The sequence below is a fragment of the Pan paniscus genome, chromosome 1 (genome assembly GCF_029289425.2).
Source record: "Pan paniscus chromosome 1, NHGRI_mPanPan1-v2.0_pri, whole genome shotgun sequence".
Classification (NCBI taxonomy): domain Eukaryota; kingdom Metazoa; phylum Chordata; class Mammalia; order Primates; family Hominidae; genus Pan; species Pan paniscus.
Genome location: NC_073249.2, coordinates 119,563,551 through 119,579,790, shown reverse-complemented (window position 1 = coordinate 119,579,790; position 16,240 = coordinate 119,563,551). Strand labels below are relative to the sequence as shown.

At 38.9% G+C, this 16,240-nt stretch overlaps 1 protein-coding gene across 3 annotated transcripts in view; it reads right to left on the bottom strand.

Annotated features, from left to right (window-relative positions):
• Positions 1 to 224: 224 nt before the first annotated feature.
• The window catches only part of VAV3 (vav guanine nucleotide exchange factor 3), a 400,971-nt gene continuing 384,955 nt past the window's right edge, over positions 225 to 16,240 (bottom strand). For 2 of the 3 annotated variants that reach the window (XM_003822235.6, XM_055115325.2), the window contains 2 exons: positions 3,112 to 3,263; positions 225 to 2,437 (listed from right to left, as the gene is read on the bottom strand). In XM_003822235.6, the coding sequence (XP_003822283.1) occupies positions 2,396 to 2,437; positions 3,112 to 3,263 (194 nt within the window). In that variant the 3' untranslated portion in view covers positions 225 to 2,395. Of the gene's footprint in view, positions 2,438 to 3,111; positions 3,264 to 5,443; positions 5,528 to 16,240 lie in introns of all 3 variants that reach the window. The other variant, XM_034932393.3, reaches the window with a different exon arrangement.

Genomic DNA, 16,240 nt, shown 5'->3' with positions numbered 1-16,240 from the left:
GCCCTGGGCTTCAAGACTCACCGCAGTGGCCCTCCTACTAGACGCGTAGCGTCCACGGGGCTGGTGGGCGGGGGGGTGGTGACCTCCACACATACACTGCTTCTGTTCACTCTGGACTGCTGGCGATGGCCTGGTACAGGCCCGACAATCCAGTGCCATCCATTTTCAGGGGAACCCTGACTAATACAGGGATCATTCAAAAAGAAGACTCCAACTCTTAGAAATCAATTTAGTCACTATTTATTATATTGACATATTTACAAAATAATACAAAGTGAAATACCACTCTAATTCACCATATTACACAAGGGCTGCATACAGGCAAGACAAAGTATATGGACAACATTTACTTCTGTCTTTGGTATTAGAACTCTACACAAATCCGCAGCATTTAAATTTTCCAATACAAAGTATTAAACGTGGACAAAGATGTAATTGGTAATGTCACAAAAAGGGGCTCCAATATCCTCTGCTAGGAAACCCCCAGGCCCATGAAATGCAACAGGAAGACTAAACACCATTTATAAGGAGAGGGTCTATTGACTAAAATAAACAATACATGCTACAATACCATCCACAGGAGTGTTTCTGCTTGTGTGAGGCTGCTCCCTCCATAACAAAGTTCGGCTGACGGCAACAGACAAAACATTCCCGAGACAGAGTCGCAGATAAGACTTTATAGGAAAGAATCCATTCCAAGAGTACACTTTGAGGTGTAACTTTACTGTACAGAACATTTTATAAAATACATTTTTGTGATCATTTACACATATACAAAGACTTAAATGGTTTTAGCAAATAATAATTTTTCTAAAACACAATCACAGTTTACATAATTCTGAGGTAAAGGTCTTGAATCTATCCTAGATGAAAAGTCGTAGCCCACGAGGGTCTCTAACAGGGGAATGTGTCCACTGAACCTTGAGTTCTGGCACCCAGACGGATTGATGAGAGGGCAGGCTACACCTGCTTCATTTCAGAGATGATTCAAAATTTCAGAACTTAATGCTCCTGGTTCAGTTCTACTAAGTTAATGCTTCTTTTTTTTTCCCAACATGTAACTCTCTCAGTCTTGTCAGAACACAACTTCTGCTATGGAGGAAATATTTCCATCAGGAAAGGGCCAAGTTAGTGTCTTAACTTGACTGCCTTGAATGGGGACTCTGGACCCCAGGAAGAATGTATTTAGGCTCCTCACAAAAAAGAGTGATGGCTGGGCAAAACAAATGTACTGCAAGACCCATCTTCCCTCCAGTTAATACACTCCCAGGATGGGTTGCAGAGGGGGAGACTCTGAGAGACGCTGGAGGCCCACAAAAGTCCATTGACCCTCTTTCTGTCCCAGAAATGAATAAAGGACCCAGTTGTGCTTTCCTTCCAAAATCCTCAACAAAGTTGTTTGTGCTCCAAGAAAATGTGGGAATAAAAAAATCATGTCCCAGGTCATCTTTGTGTGTGTGCGGGGGAGGTGGATGGGAGGAAAAGGCATGTATTAATAGATACTGCTGCTATAAAATGACATAAATTATAGCCCTTGATCTGTTTCTGTAAACAATGCCAGCTTATTCAGGTTATTGGCAACTACCCCTAATATACCTAGCCCAGATCCTTTCATAAAGTCAAGTGCTATATTTCCAAAATAATCCTATGAAATCATGAAGGTTGTGAAGGTTTAATATGAAGACACCCTCTCTTTTATGTGCTTTTTTCACCTTTTATAAAGAAGTTTGCAAATATAATCAGGACACCAAATGAGTAATTAAAACCCTTCAGGGATAGCTCACTTATGATGCAAACCTGAGCACTGGCCTCATATTTTATAATATCATGAGTAACATCTGAGGGTAAAAGTGTTTGCCGGGCAATGAGTCACCTTGTCGGACAATTTAAGACAAGTAAGGCTGGATCTTTCCAGTAAGCTGCTCAAATGGCAGAACTCCAATTTTTCTTCATGCTGGGAAAAGGAAAATTACACTTCTGCTTCTTTGTACCATCAAATAATCTGGTGAATGGCATGTGAGAATAAAGCAAAAGTGTATTAAGATTTACTGATGACTGGCATTCATGGTATCTGACCAGAAGAAGTAAAGGGAAGCACGAACCAACGTGTTTGCAGGGCTCTTCTGGGAAGAAGAGCTCTTGGTTTTGCCCTGGTCCCTGACAATGACAGACTGGCAGGCTGTTTCTTGCACAGCTCTAGGCAAGCCATTAATCTGTCAGTACCAGCATCTTTAGAAATCTCAGCATTAAGACTTAGGAGGGGCTAAGGAGGGAGGATGTTGAACAGCCAGAAATGCAGCTTTTTAAACACTTCAGTTAATTCATGATGCTGTGCAGGCTTCTATTTATCCCTTCTCTGAAATTTTTGGTGCAGGGTGCAACACTGGATTTGAATTTATTCATCCTCTTCCACATATGTGGATGGAAACCAGCCCACCTAAAAAAGAAAAGCAACCAACATAGCAACATGACTTTGTATCTGACATTTCAAAGGATTCTACAAACAGAGTATTTTGTTTTCATAACACCCCAATTAAACTGGGGTTTTATGTCAATTGTAGGTGAGAAGATTGGTTTAACTGCTCTTAGAAGCCTAATAGAGTAAATGATCGAAATGGAGGAATAAAATAAACAGTGTTCTAATCCACTAGCACACAAATAAATATGTAAATTAAGTATAATACAGGGGGGCTCTGCTGCATAATGATTCCTATTTCTGCTGTAGAACAGGATGAAAAGACAGAGATATTATGTCCAATTCTTTCCAATTTACATCAGCAGTTGTTATAGATATTTTGCAATACACATAAAGTTTAGCTCTATGGCTCAGGGTCTAAAAAGAACTGAAATGCTCCTCGACTCTTTTCCAAGCAGCAAGCTGTCCCACTTGCCCAGGTGAATTTTATTTATGTCACTATCATATTCATTTCAAATATTTTCAGCGAGTCCCTGGTATCAGCAAAACACAGCACCAGTTTCCAGAGGGCAGAGGCCTGTGGGCTGAAAGCTGTAATACAGTATAGAGGCTTCTCCCTGGTGCCACAATGGGTGCAAACAACTGCTCAGTCCCCTTCTTTCACATGCACCAGCACATCGAGAGGGCCAACTTACCCTGCCATTTACTTCTCCTCTCCACCAGCCATTTGCACTCATCTTTGTGTAAATCTTCACCACATCTCCTTTCAACAAGGACAACTCTCTCATATCTCTTGCACAGAAGTCATACCGAGCGATGGCAATGCCCAGCACTTTTGGACTTAACACTGTCAAGAAATGACAAGCAATGACAGTAGGTTTGCAGTTCGTTAACAACCATAACAACCTAATCAGATGAATGTTATTGATGCTATCAAATGCACAGTCGTGATTTCATTACAGACCAGTGATAATGGCAGAGGAGCTTGAAAGCAGCAGAATTGCTGTTTCAATTCAATCAGGTGCAAGCAAATTCGCTTCATAAGTTTAAAGAACCATTGTCCTGTTTTTCCATTCTTCATAAGAACTTCAATCAAAGTAAGGACTAGTTTTTATAAAAATGAAACAAAACAAAAAAACAAATTAAAAAAACTCATTAATATCTAAGTATCTAAGGAGATAGATTCTAAAATAATTTCATCATACACTTCCTATTGATGGCCCAGTAATCTAACCAGCACCTCCAAGGTAAAGCTTTATGTTTTTATCCAGTAACTGCTTTAACTAACACTCAAAACAACGAAATATTTTGCTCTGATGTCAGTCTCCTGTCAAATCTATATTATCACTTCTGGTTAAGTGGCACTTTCTTCCCTAACAAGGCTTTCTGTGTTAAAACTATTTGGGGATAAATTTAGTTATTGTTTTCTATATAATTCACCTAAGTGAAGAGGTGTGAATCAGGTCTCACAGAAGGAACACACAAATACTATCTATATTTTCTTTCTTTGAAACAAATACTGCCTTACAGAAAAACTTTACTGATGTATCTAATCAAAAATAAGATGTCAGGGTATTAAATCTCCTATGTTCAGAGTTGAGTTTCTCTGTGTGTGTGTGTGTGTGTGTGTGTGTGCGCGCGCGCGCACACGCACGTGTGTTTAATATTCGATGGCAGGAGAGGAGCTAACTTTCTCCCTGGCCCTGCTGGCCCTGTTCTGAAAAGAAAACTCCATTCCAGTGGTTCATGTTTGTTAGTCTCTAGTGTTTCATGGCACGCTTTATATTAACTTCTCTACCTGTTGCTCTTTGGGGTTATAAAGTGTTTTCAATTATATGTTCAGTGATTCTGAGAATCACTCATCGGAGGTTGGTGAAACTTTATAAATCTTAAATGGTAAAGGAACTTAAGTGTAAGAAAAAGCGACAAATGGGAAACACCAACCATCTGTATTTTTAACAGTTCCCAGGGCTCAGGCAGCAGAAGTTATGACCTGTGTTACCCTGGAAGAGCCTGCCCACTTGGCCACAGGGATCTCTGACCTATTATTCATGGCTTTGTAATGACAGAAATTTTTTTAGACTCCAGGTGTCCATCATGAAATAAATGAATGGCAATACTGTAGATTTCAGAACTGTAAAGGGAGTAAAAATAGGTCATTTTGTTTTCCTGTTCAGGACACAAACCACTTTAATAGCTTTCTCACTGAAAACTGTCCCATTACTGGGGCAGTACTGTTAGAGTCGGTGCACATAAAAACACCCCTGTGATGGAAAAACCCAATCATCAACTTAACTGTGTGGTGACCTTGCATAGGTCTCCTAACCCCTCAAGGCCACATTTTTTCTCATCTATGAAATGAAATGTTTGTACTAGATGACTTCTAAGTTTTTTCTAGTTTTAAATTCTATGATTTTTATTGGGATGTGCAGGTTAATTTTTAAAAATCGGTCAGAAAACAGACTTTATCTAATGTATACCCTAAATGTCATGTAAATAGCCATTAAACTCTCTGGGTAATGACAGAAATCAAGACCAAAATGCCCACGCACAAACTGAAGAACTGCAGAATTCATGGGCGCCAGTCATCTTTTCAAGTAATGTGTACTGAATTTTACTTTTATATTTGAAAACAAAGTTGGGATTTTATTTCTATTTATTTTCTTCATGAAAATACATAAACACTGGCTTTTTTCAACTAAACTTTCTGGTCTTCAAGAAAAATAATGATTTTATAGATTTTCATCCCCCTTTATACTTTCAGCCCCATCCCTCTGCAAACTCTCCCCAACAGATAAATTATAGAATGTCTCATGGCATGAGCACACACACAAACACCAGAGGAGTGAAATGTCATGATGAACGGTGACTTTATGACAGAGAAGAGTAAAGTGCATGGTGGTAATGGAACTCGAGGGATTGTCTGTGAGGAGATGTATCCATATGAGAAGCCATACATGGAACTCAAATATTTTATTTGCAAGCAGAAGCAAGTTGAAGAGACAAATAAAAGTAGTAAAGCAGTACCTGACCAGAAAGGAGTGGAAGAAGGGGGAACAAAGCTGTAGTCTGGAGGAGTTACAAAAGAAAAGCCACAGAACAAAGAGGGGGCTTTGAGAAAGAAAGAAAAAGAGAGAAGCAAAAGAGCATTTAGGTATTGGCAAAAATATCTCAACACAACCATTTTCACCCACTTCTTTCCTATCACCATTTCTAAATGAAGAACAAGCCAAACTTTTACATTTTGATAGACAATAGTATTTTGCAATTCAGAGCTGTCTATCCTTTTACAGGCAAACACAGAGAATACCCACTCCACATTGCCATCTTTGAACCCCATCCATCCAAGGATGGCCAACAATGGCCTCATCCTTTTGATGTGGTGCCCAATTCCCACTTTGTTACATCAGTGGAAAGGGGTAACCTGTAGATGCTTACTGTAAAGTAATCCTTCACATCAAAACTATTATAAAGAAAAGCCTGTAAGATGGTATCAATGAAACATGCAGAACCCATGGAAAATTCAAGAAAATTATTCATACAATTTGTTAGAAACCACCTCCATCCTCCCAGCCAAGCATGCCCATGCCAGCTTATTTTCAAAAGGAGAAAAGTACAATTAGAAATGAAAATCACTCTGACTCTTATAGCTGGAAAAAAGTAAATACATCCTCCACATTGTAGAGATGTACAGAAAAGGTACATGTCTATGGATGCTCTAAAACTTTTCATTTTACTTTTAATATAAGAGCTAATCACATTTATCAAATGGTTTTGAAGTCTTAGATACCATGCTGAAAGTGCCATACTCAGTATTTCACTTAATTGTCACAACTCTAAGAGGAAGGCACTAATATTATTTCCCCTTTACATATGAGAAAAATCTGGACTCAAACCTAAGTGATGTGACTCCAGGGTACCTGCTCTTAGCGACTGCTGCACTACTGTGCAACTGCCACTCTGCTTCAGGCACCTCCGCAGGCAGCTATATAAATTGACCTGCTGATACCATGGTGCCACTGCAATGGAAAAGGAAGGTGTGGTTGTATACTTTCTCCCAGTATTTATTCCCCCCTTCTTTCATGTCTTAGATTATGCATTGGGCTATGTTTGCCTAGAGAGAAGGCTACATTTCTCAGCCTCCCTTGCAGTTCGGTATAGCCATACAACCAAGTTCTGGCCAATGGAATATAAACAAAAGTGTCATGAGACAGCTTCTGGGACCTTTCCTAACAATACAGTGGACACACGCCTTTGCCTTTCTTTTTGGCTCTTCATTCTATCCTGCTGTCTGGAATGTGAAAGCTACTATCTTGGTTCATGAGGAGGAAAGCCTCCCCTTCAGGATGGTGGAGCATGAGCCTGAAAGAAACTGGATGGCTAAAGATTTCCAGGAACAGAGATGACTAGCCCTGCCCTCCAGCCCTGGAGTATTTCTAGGATTTTTTGGGAAAGAGAAATAACTATCTTCTTGAAGCCTATTTAAGGTTTTTGGGTTGCTGTTACTTGTACCATGGCCTAATCTGAACTGTGACAAAAAGTTTTCTACGGCCAAGGATGAGGTAAAAGTGAGCTAAGACAACTGAGAATGAGTTCACATCATCTTCCAATATATTCTGCCTCTGTTCAGGTAACTGCTTGACTTGACAGCCACAGAATTCTTCCAAAGTTAATATTCTTGTCATGAAAGGGTCCTAGGGATATTTGTGAATAGCAGTGACTTATTAAGGAGATTCCCAGACACCACCCAAACAGACTGGCCAAGAGAATTGGAGGGAGTTTAGTTATTCTTAGAATCAACGGCCTTGGAGCCCTCATATACACACTGATGCATTCATGACAGACTTTTCTCATGAATGGCCTCATGTTTACTTTTCACCTACCATGAAGTATACTCTTGTTGATAATCAAAGTCCTTTTCTATTCCATTGCACATTCTGCAGTACATTTTTTATTTTTAAGTATACTGATACATGCCATTACAACTAATTTTTATAATCAGCCCAAATCATTTTCAGCCATGCAGTAGAAATGGTACATTTTCATTTTCTTGAGATCATGATATACTGTTAGAGGATAGGATGCCACCTCCATTTTAATGAGCAAATGACACACATCTAAGTCTATTATTGGCAGAAAATCTGGTGCTAAGATTTCTATCCTATGTCTGTGAAAACTTCAGTTAGAAGCCCTCATTCTAAACATTACTTCTGTCAGGCATTAGAATTCTCTCCTTGGACTGTTTTCTTTCTTTCTTTTTTTTTTTTTTTTTGAGACGGAGTTTCGCTCTGTTGCCCAGTTTGGAGTGCAGTTACACGATCTCGGCTCACTGCAAGCTCCGCCTCCCGGGTTCACGCCATTCTCCTGCCTCAGCCTCCCGAGTAGCTGGGACTGTTCTAAGTGTCCATCCTTGTGTCTCTCTCTCTGGGACTATTTTATCCATAAAGAAATAAAACACTATATTTCTCCAAAATTTTCAATGAAGGTAATTTACACCAAGAGTCTGGAATATAACAAGAGATAAGTTAGCTCTACAAGAGAGAAATGATAAGCCAGTGAAAACACAGTTAAATGCAAATTAAATAATTTCAACAATAGGTAGGTAAATTAGACAAGATAACCTATCTGTAATCTTAAAATATCTACTATTCCTGAAGGAATATGGGTAATACTTGACCAAAGGACTTGAAACTCTGTTTCAATTACAGGATATCAGGGTGCTAGCCCTGTCTCTTATCTAACTCTAAAAGCCTTATCATCATTTGCATTCCTATCAAGTAGCTAGAATTAGAATCCTCTTAAATCTTATCTAAAATATGATAATTCCATCCAAACAGTAGTTAGCCCTCACAGTTAGGCTTTGGCCCCGCTGCTGTCTTCACTTAAACTAATGTTTTTCCCTGATGAATGCAGGAGATTCTTCAATATGGTTTGGCTTCTCACCTGAATTTCAGTCTATGGCTTCAAATGTTTTCATGACACTGCTACGAAGACTAGCTTTTATGTCTGATTTAATGTGTCTGAAACCAAATTCCTCATCTTCTTCCCTGTAATCTAGCTCAAAGTCCCATGTTTCCCCCCTGCAAGAACTCTCCTGTTCTCTCTGTGAACTAGCCTTGCAAAGTTAGTACACCGTTCAGCCCTCCTTGTCGCCTTTCTAAGTAAAGTGCTTTCTTCCTCTGCAATATGAAGTTAATCGTTCAGTAATTCTCAGCTGCACCATCCCAATTCAGGTATCTATATCATTCCTACTCTCAGAAAACTGCCAGCCAAATGGTCTTCTTGCTTCTGGCTTTCTTTCTCTTCTGTTCTAAATACTGCCTCACAGCAGCTCACCTTTGATGTAGAGTCTATCATGCTATTTGCTAAATTATGAAATCCAAACCCTTGGCCTGAATTCCATGACAATTCATAATCTGGCCACTCTTGTCTCTCTAATGAAATCTGCATCCATTTCCACATGTGTTCTCTTTACCCAGACCAGCTTCCTACTATCTCCTGAGGCCCTCAGCTACATTTCCAACTCCAAATATCTGCTCATTCTGGAATGCTGCTCCTTCCCTGACCTCTGCTGACCTTAACTTCCCTGTCTCAAAAGTCCAGCCCAGACCCCTCCCAGGAGCCTTCCCTGACAATCCAGACAACACTCTGGCCCCTTCTTTGACCTTTCCTAGCCCTCTGGTAGGCATTGCATCATGACACTTCATGGCTCTGATATTTAATTACTGTACGTTCTGTGTTGTATCCCCAATTAGACAGTGATTCTGGAGGGCAGGGGCCAGTTCTAATATTGTTTCTGCATCCTCCACAGGATCAGGTCCAGTGCTAAGCAACTGAAGCTGCTGAATGGACAAGTATCTCGGCAGGGTATTTAATTCTGCAAGTTCCTTATGTCTCCTCCTTCCATTCCTTTAGCTCATCTTCTGCTCACTTAAACTGCTCCATAAGACTTCCAACAAAGGCCAGCAAAACACCAAGGAAAGAAAGCGAAATATATTTGGGTTCTATTCCGCAGGCTTCCTGAGCACCACCATCTATCAGTGATATTCCTACAATAACTATTTTTTTTTTTCTGAGATGCTGAACACCTATTAAATACTGTATGTCTCACGGCATTAACCATACTCTATGCCTGAGGAATCTTCTTAGGAGTAAAAGGTTAATCAGTTTCTCCTGCCACCCAGTGTATAGCTCTCAGCCAAACATTTTAAGGATTGGTAGGGATGCTTTCTACTTTTCTACACACTGTAGCATGACTTATTGTTGCCACTCTTCCTATATATCAATGGTAAATGCCTTTGGGTCCTTAATTCCTCTGAGCTGGAAAAACAGCATTTGAATGCCTGGCACCTACTGAGACAAAAGTAAAAGATAACATGTTTCTCCAGGAAAGTATGGATTTAAACCCAGATGTAAGCAATATCAGAATAAGGTATTTGATAAAAATATTTTTAGAATGACTTAACCTGTAAAATATATTTCCATCCATACTGATAATATATCCACGTGTTTCTATATATACGGATGCATGGTTTCATCATCAAACTCCTCCTACCACACCAAGAAACTTCTAAAGTAAAAAGAGCCCAGTAACAGTGACATTTAAATGGGAACGTTGAGGTGGTTATCATCTCCTGGACTCTTCATTCACTGCCTAACATTATAGATAACCTACCTGCATCATGTTATTCTGGAAGCTTCTTGAAAGAGAACTCTTTTATGCATATTAGCATCCACTTAGATAATATTACACAAATACTGCGACCTTTTTCAATAGGTAATCATTTGCAAACTGGATGCTTCGTTTAAGGGCCTAACTTTTCCCCTTTTACAAACACTTTCAACTCCATATTAGCATAGACAAGGGAGGCCACCTTGCTTAGAGAGACCATCACACTTAGGTAGGTATCTGGTTATTTTGCATGTGTATGACACCTGGCTCTCAATTGAGCTAACACACATGGGGCATTATTAGCAAATGACTCAGTGGCTCATAATTTAGTGACTTAAAGTTTCCAATTAGGAACTATTAAGAGCACAGTCAAATATTATTTATCAAGTTTTCCAAGTTAAGCAAAACCTGAAGTACTAACATTACCTAATATAAATACAAGTTATTTGTTAAATAAATAAACTTGGAATAGAAGTTATCAGCATAGCCATAATAACTGACTGGCAAATCATTAGTGGTTATTATTCAGTTCTGAGACCTGACTGAGAAGATAACACCACAAAACACAGAAGAATGCCAATTAAAAAGAAAAACAACACAGTGTTTATGGTAGGATAAAAAAGTACTAGTGACTGGATATTTGATGCCTATATTTTCGTTGCCAAGGCTAAGGATTGTTTTAAAGTATTATGTTCTGCCTTGATTGTGCTATTAATGTTCATGAGCAGATGAAAATTTACTCAGTTTTCAGTAATATTTGAAATTTTTACACATTGGAAACCAACCTAATCGACACTCTTCCTTCAGGTACTAGTTATGAAATCCTAAGTATTTTTGAACTAATAATTATCCTTTACATGTATCAGAGAACGCTACCCTAAGTTACTTGCTAAGTATTCTCTGGGACAGACATTCCTTAACACTCAGTTTTTAGTTGTAACAAGCACATGTGTTCCCACTCACTTAGGTAACAAAAAGTTGTTAGTAAGAATATGAGAAGATTGGGTCAATGGTACTGTCAACACTGATCACTTGCGTTTGCTGCCCAGCAGTGGCCCTAGATGTTTTGCTGAAGAACTGTACTCCTAAGTGGGATGCTTTGATGAGCAGTCTAGGAGGTTCTTTTTGCCAAGATTGTCTACAGATGGCCTAACACCAGAGAACATGCTGAGAATTTAATGAATGCTTAATTTAAATTTGTGATCCTTACCCTGGTTTTATTTTAGAACTCAGGCATATCGTTTTAGATGCCCTGCAAAATTCATAGACAGAGTATCAACTATCTGCTCCTCAATCTCTCCCAAACAAAATGACCTAAAACCCTATTGTTTAGTGCTTATTGTATATATATATTTTTTATTATTATACTTCAAGTTTTAGGGTACATGTGCACATTGTGCAGGTTAGTTACATATGTATACATGTGCCATGCTGGTGCGCTGCACCCATTAACTCGTCATCTAGCATTAGGTATATCTCCCAATGCTATCCCTCCCCCCTCCCCCCACCCCACCACAGTCCCCAGAGTGTGATGTTCCCCTTCCTGTGTCCATGTGTTCTCATTGTTCGATTCCCACCTATGAGTGAGAATATGCGGTGTTTGGTTTTTGGTTCTTGCTATAGTTTACTGAGAATGACGATTTCCAATTTCATCCATGTCCCTACAAAGGACATGAACTCATCATTTTTTATGGCTGCATAGTATTCCATGGTGTATATGTGCCACATTTTCTTAATCCAGTCTATCATTGTTGGACATTTGGGTGGGTTCCAAGTCTTTGCTATTGTGAATAGTGATGCAATAAACATACGTGTGCATGTGTCTTTATAGCAGCATGATTTATAGTCCTTTGGGTATATACCCAGTAATGGGATGGCTGGGTCAAATGGTATTTCTAGTTCTAGATCCCTGAGGAATCGCCACACTGACTTCCACAATGGATGAACTAGTTTACAGTCCCACCAACAGCGTAAAAGTGTTCCTATTTCTCCACATCCTCTCCAGCACCTGGTGTTTCCTGACTTTTTAATGATTGCCATTCTAACTGGTGTGAGATGGTATCTCATTGTGGTTTTGATTTGCATTTCTCTGATGGCCAGTGATGGTGAGCATTTTTTCATGTGTTTTTTGGCTGCATAAATGTCTTCTTTTGAGAAGTGTCTGTTCATGTCCTTTGCCCATTTTTTGATGGGGTTGTTTGAGTAAGAGCTATCTATGACAAACCCACAGCCAATATCATACTGAATGGGCAAAAACTGGAAGCATTCCCTTTGAAAACTGGCACAAGACAAGGATGCCCTCTCTCACCACTCCTATTCAACATAGTGTTGGAAGTTCTGGCCAGGGCAATTAGGCAGGAGAAGGAAATAAAGGGTATTCAATTAGGAAAAGAGGAAGTCAAATTGTCCCTGTTTGCAGACGACATGATTGCATATCTAGAAAACCCCATTGTCTCAGCCCAAAATCTCCTTAAGCTGATAAGCAACTTCAGCAAAGTCTCAGGATACAAAATCAATGTACAAAAATCACAAGCATTCTTATATACCAATAACAGACAAACAGAGAGCCAAATCATGAGTGAACTCCCATTCACAATTGCTTCAAAGAGAATTAAAATACCTAGGAAATCCAACTTACAAGGGACGTGAAGGACCTCTTCAAGGAGAACTACAAACCACTGCTCAATGAAATAAAAGAGGATACAAACAAATGGAAGAACATTCCATGCTCATGGGTAGGAAGAATCAGTATCGTGAAAATGGCTATACTGCCCAAGGTAATTTATAGATTCAATGCCATCCCCATCAAGCTACCAATGACTTTCTTCACAGAATTGGAAAAAACTACTTTAAAGTTCATATGGAACCAAAAAAGAGCCCGCATCGCCAAGGCAATCCTAAGCCAAAAGAACAAAGCTGGAGGCATCACGCTACCTGACTTCAAACTATACTACAAGGCTACAGTAACCAAAACAGCATGGTACTGGTACCAAAACAGAGATATAGATCAATGGAACAGAACAGAGCCCTCAGAAATAATGCCACATATCTACAACCATCTGATCTTTGACAAACCTGAGAAAAACAAGCCATTGCTTGTTTATTAAATAGGATTCCCTATTTAATAAATGGTGCTGGGAAAACTGGCTACCCATATGTAGAAAGCTGAAACTGGATCCCTTCCTTACACCTTATACAAAAATCAATTCAAGATGGATTAAAGACTTAAACATTAGACCTAAAACCATAAAAACCCTAGAAGAAAACCTAGGCATTACCATTCAGGACCTAGGCACGGGCAAGGACTTCATGTCTAAAACACCAAAAGCAATGGCAACAAAAGCCAAAATTGACAAATGGGACCTAATTAAACTAAAGAGCTTCTGCACAGCAAAAGAAACTACCATCAGAGTGAACAGGCAACCCACAAAATGGGAGAAAATTTTCACAACCTACTCATCTGACAAAGGGCTAATATCCAGAATCTACAATGAACTCAAACAAATTTACAAGAAAAAAGCTTATTGTATATTTTATATATTGTCACTGAAAAAAAAACTAGGAATAATTTAGATTAATTTCATTTAATTGAATGCTGACATCTGGTAAGTAGACAAATTTCTGTTAACCCAAAATCCAAAGCTGTAACAAGGAAAACTTATGTCTAGGATTATTGTAAAAAATAAACTACTACTTAGTATTCAATGCTACAGAGTATAAACATATAAAGCCATTAACAAGAAAACAAAGTAAGTATAAGGTCTTTCTTATTGCTATGGAAAACTGTCTAGGGATTTCAGATTATTTATATGCATATGGTTTATCAAGATGTTAATTCTAAATCTTTATTTAAAAAATACTTGGCAGACATTTATTATATTGCTAATGTGCCAAAGACTGCTAAGATATCATAGGAGATATAATGAATAGGTACAGCCTCTGACATCACAGGAGTTTAGAAATTAGTGAAGAGATAGACACAGACAGAAATTATGTAGAGATATGGAAATGATTCATTTTGGATTGAGAATGCTATGATTAGACTTTAGGCTCTATTGGAGCCCTCAACACAAAACAAAACCTTCCAAACTCCCAGTTGCTCAGGGCAAAAACCTTAGAATTATTCTTAGGTCTTCTATTACTATTATACATCATATCTGATGTGTCATAATATCCTTTTGGATCACCCTCAAAATATAAATATCATCACCTATATGGCTACGTGCTGTTCCAGGCCACTATCATCTCTTACCTTGATTGCTGTATGGGCCTAACTGGTCTTCCTGTGCCTACTTTGTCATCTCTTTTTCATGGTTTTTTTTATAATACAGAAACTAGAATAATCCTATTAAAACTTTAAAGACAGACCATGTTTCTCCTTTGCCCACATCCCTCCAATGGTTTCCTGTTTCTTCAAGGGTAAAAGCTAAAGTCCTTTAGGGCCTTAAGTGATCTGGCCTCACTTACCCCTTGAACCTCATCTCCAGCTACTCTTCCTCTTGGTCCTTCTGCTCTGGCCACATTGCCCAGTCAGACATACCCCTCCCTTAGCACTGACAGTTCTCTCTTTCACCTCCTTGAGAGTCTTGATTCAAATGCAACCTTCACAATGAAACCTGCTGTGATGTCCTATAAAATAGTCATGGATTCACACCACTAGTGCCATGTGATGGTGACAGAAACAGAGCTTATTGTGGGAACAACACACAATCAGAGAAGTAGGTAGAGTGCATGCAATCTCCCAAACTCCCATTGTCCTACTGCTGAGGTGAGGCACAAATGCTCTACACACACTGTGGTTACAGTTTCAGCATCCTGCTCTGTGTATTGACAGGATATTTATGCAAACTTATAATAGCAGAAGCTCCCTGGTCACACAAGTGGCCTGTTAGAAAGAAGTGCTTCTAGAGCCAGTGGCTGGTGTCAGCCTGCTCTACCATTGAACTAACTCAGAAGTGATGAACCAGCTTTCTGCTATGCTACCAGAAAGAGGGAAAATGAGACTATAGTTTTGTTTTTCATCACCCAACCAGCTCAGTTAAAAATTGTAAGCCATCCCTCAGCGCTCATGAGTACCACTCCCTTGGCATAGTTTTTTTTTTCCCAGAGCACTCAGTAACGTCTAACATAATACACTTAATTATTTTTCTAAATCCATTAGCTACCTTCCCTACTAGCAAGTGGAATCTCCATTAGAGTAGGGAATTTTATCCATGCTATTCACTGCTGTATTTTAACAGTGCCTGCCCTGAAGTAGGCTCTCAATTAAGATCTGTTGAATGAATGCATTAATGAATAATGAATGAATGAATGTGGGGAACTATGGAGGAGGTTAATGGTGAAGATGCAACAACTAAACAATAAATGAGGAAAGAAGTGCTTGGATTCGATTGAAACATGTAGAACTGTACCCTTTGAGGAGGAAGGAGAAAGGGAAGGGTGGAAATTAACTGTTGAAGAATGAGTTTCGAATAAAGAAAAATCTGAGCCAATCAGTCAGGCAATATTGAAATTTTTGTGCCCGGTCTGACAAATTGGAGTGCATCTATCAGAGGGTGGTGAAGATGGTGGGAAATTGACAACCATTTACATGATGAGGAATTGATTAATTATTTTGAAAAAGAAAAGGAAGGAATGCAGAGGTAGGAAGGAAGCATGGGGAAGGGGAAAGAACATACCAGATGAAAAGTTACCATGAGAGGGAGAGTATATAGTATATTTATTTTGAATGTACAATGCATTATTTTTATAGTATATTTGGGGTTATCTTGGTAGGAAGAATATATATTTATTTTGAACTAATCACAGTAAATAGCTATAGTACATCAAATTTCTAGATCAATAAAAGAAAAAAACTTAATTTGTTCAGAAAATAGGGTGTTTTGTGTGGTATTGAACATAAAGTCCCTTGAGTGTTCAAGCAAAGCCTGATGATGACTTCTCAGGAGTGTTACAGAATGTTTAAAAAAACCTGTATTAGGGCTAATGGGGATGGTAAGTTTGAAGTGCCTAGATACAAGAAGAGTTTCTCTGGCATTCCTACCTATTGTTTAGATGTTAAGCTGTATTGTATATAACACTTGAGACGTGAGTATGATATAGTATTTAATGCAAGCAGAGGCTCAACAAATGTTGAATGCACGAAGCAATGA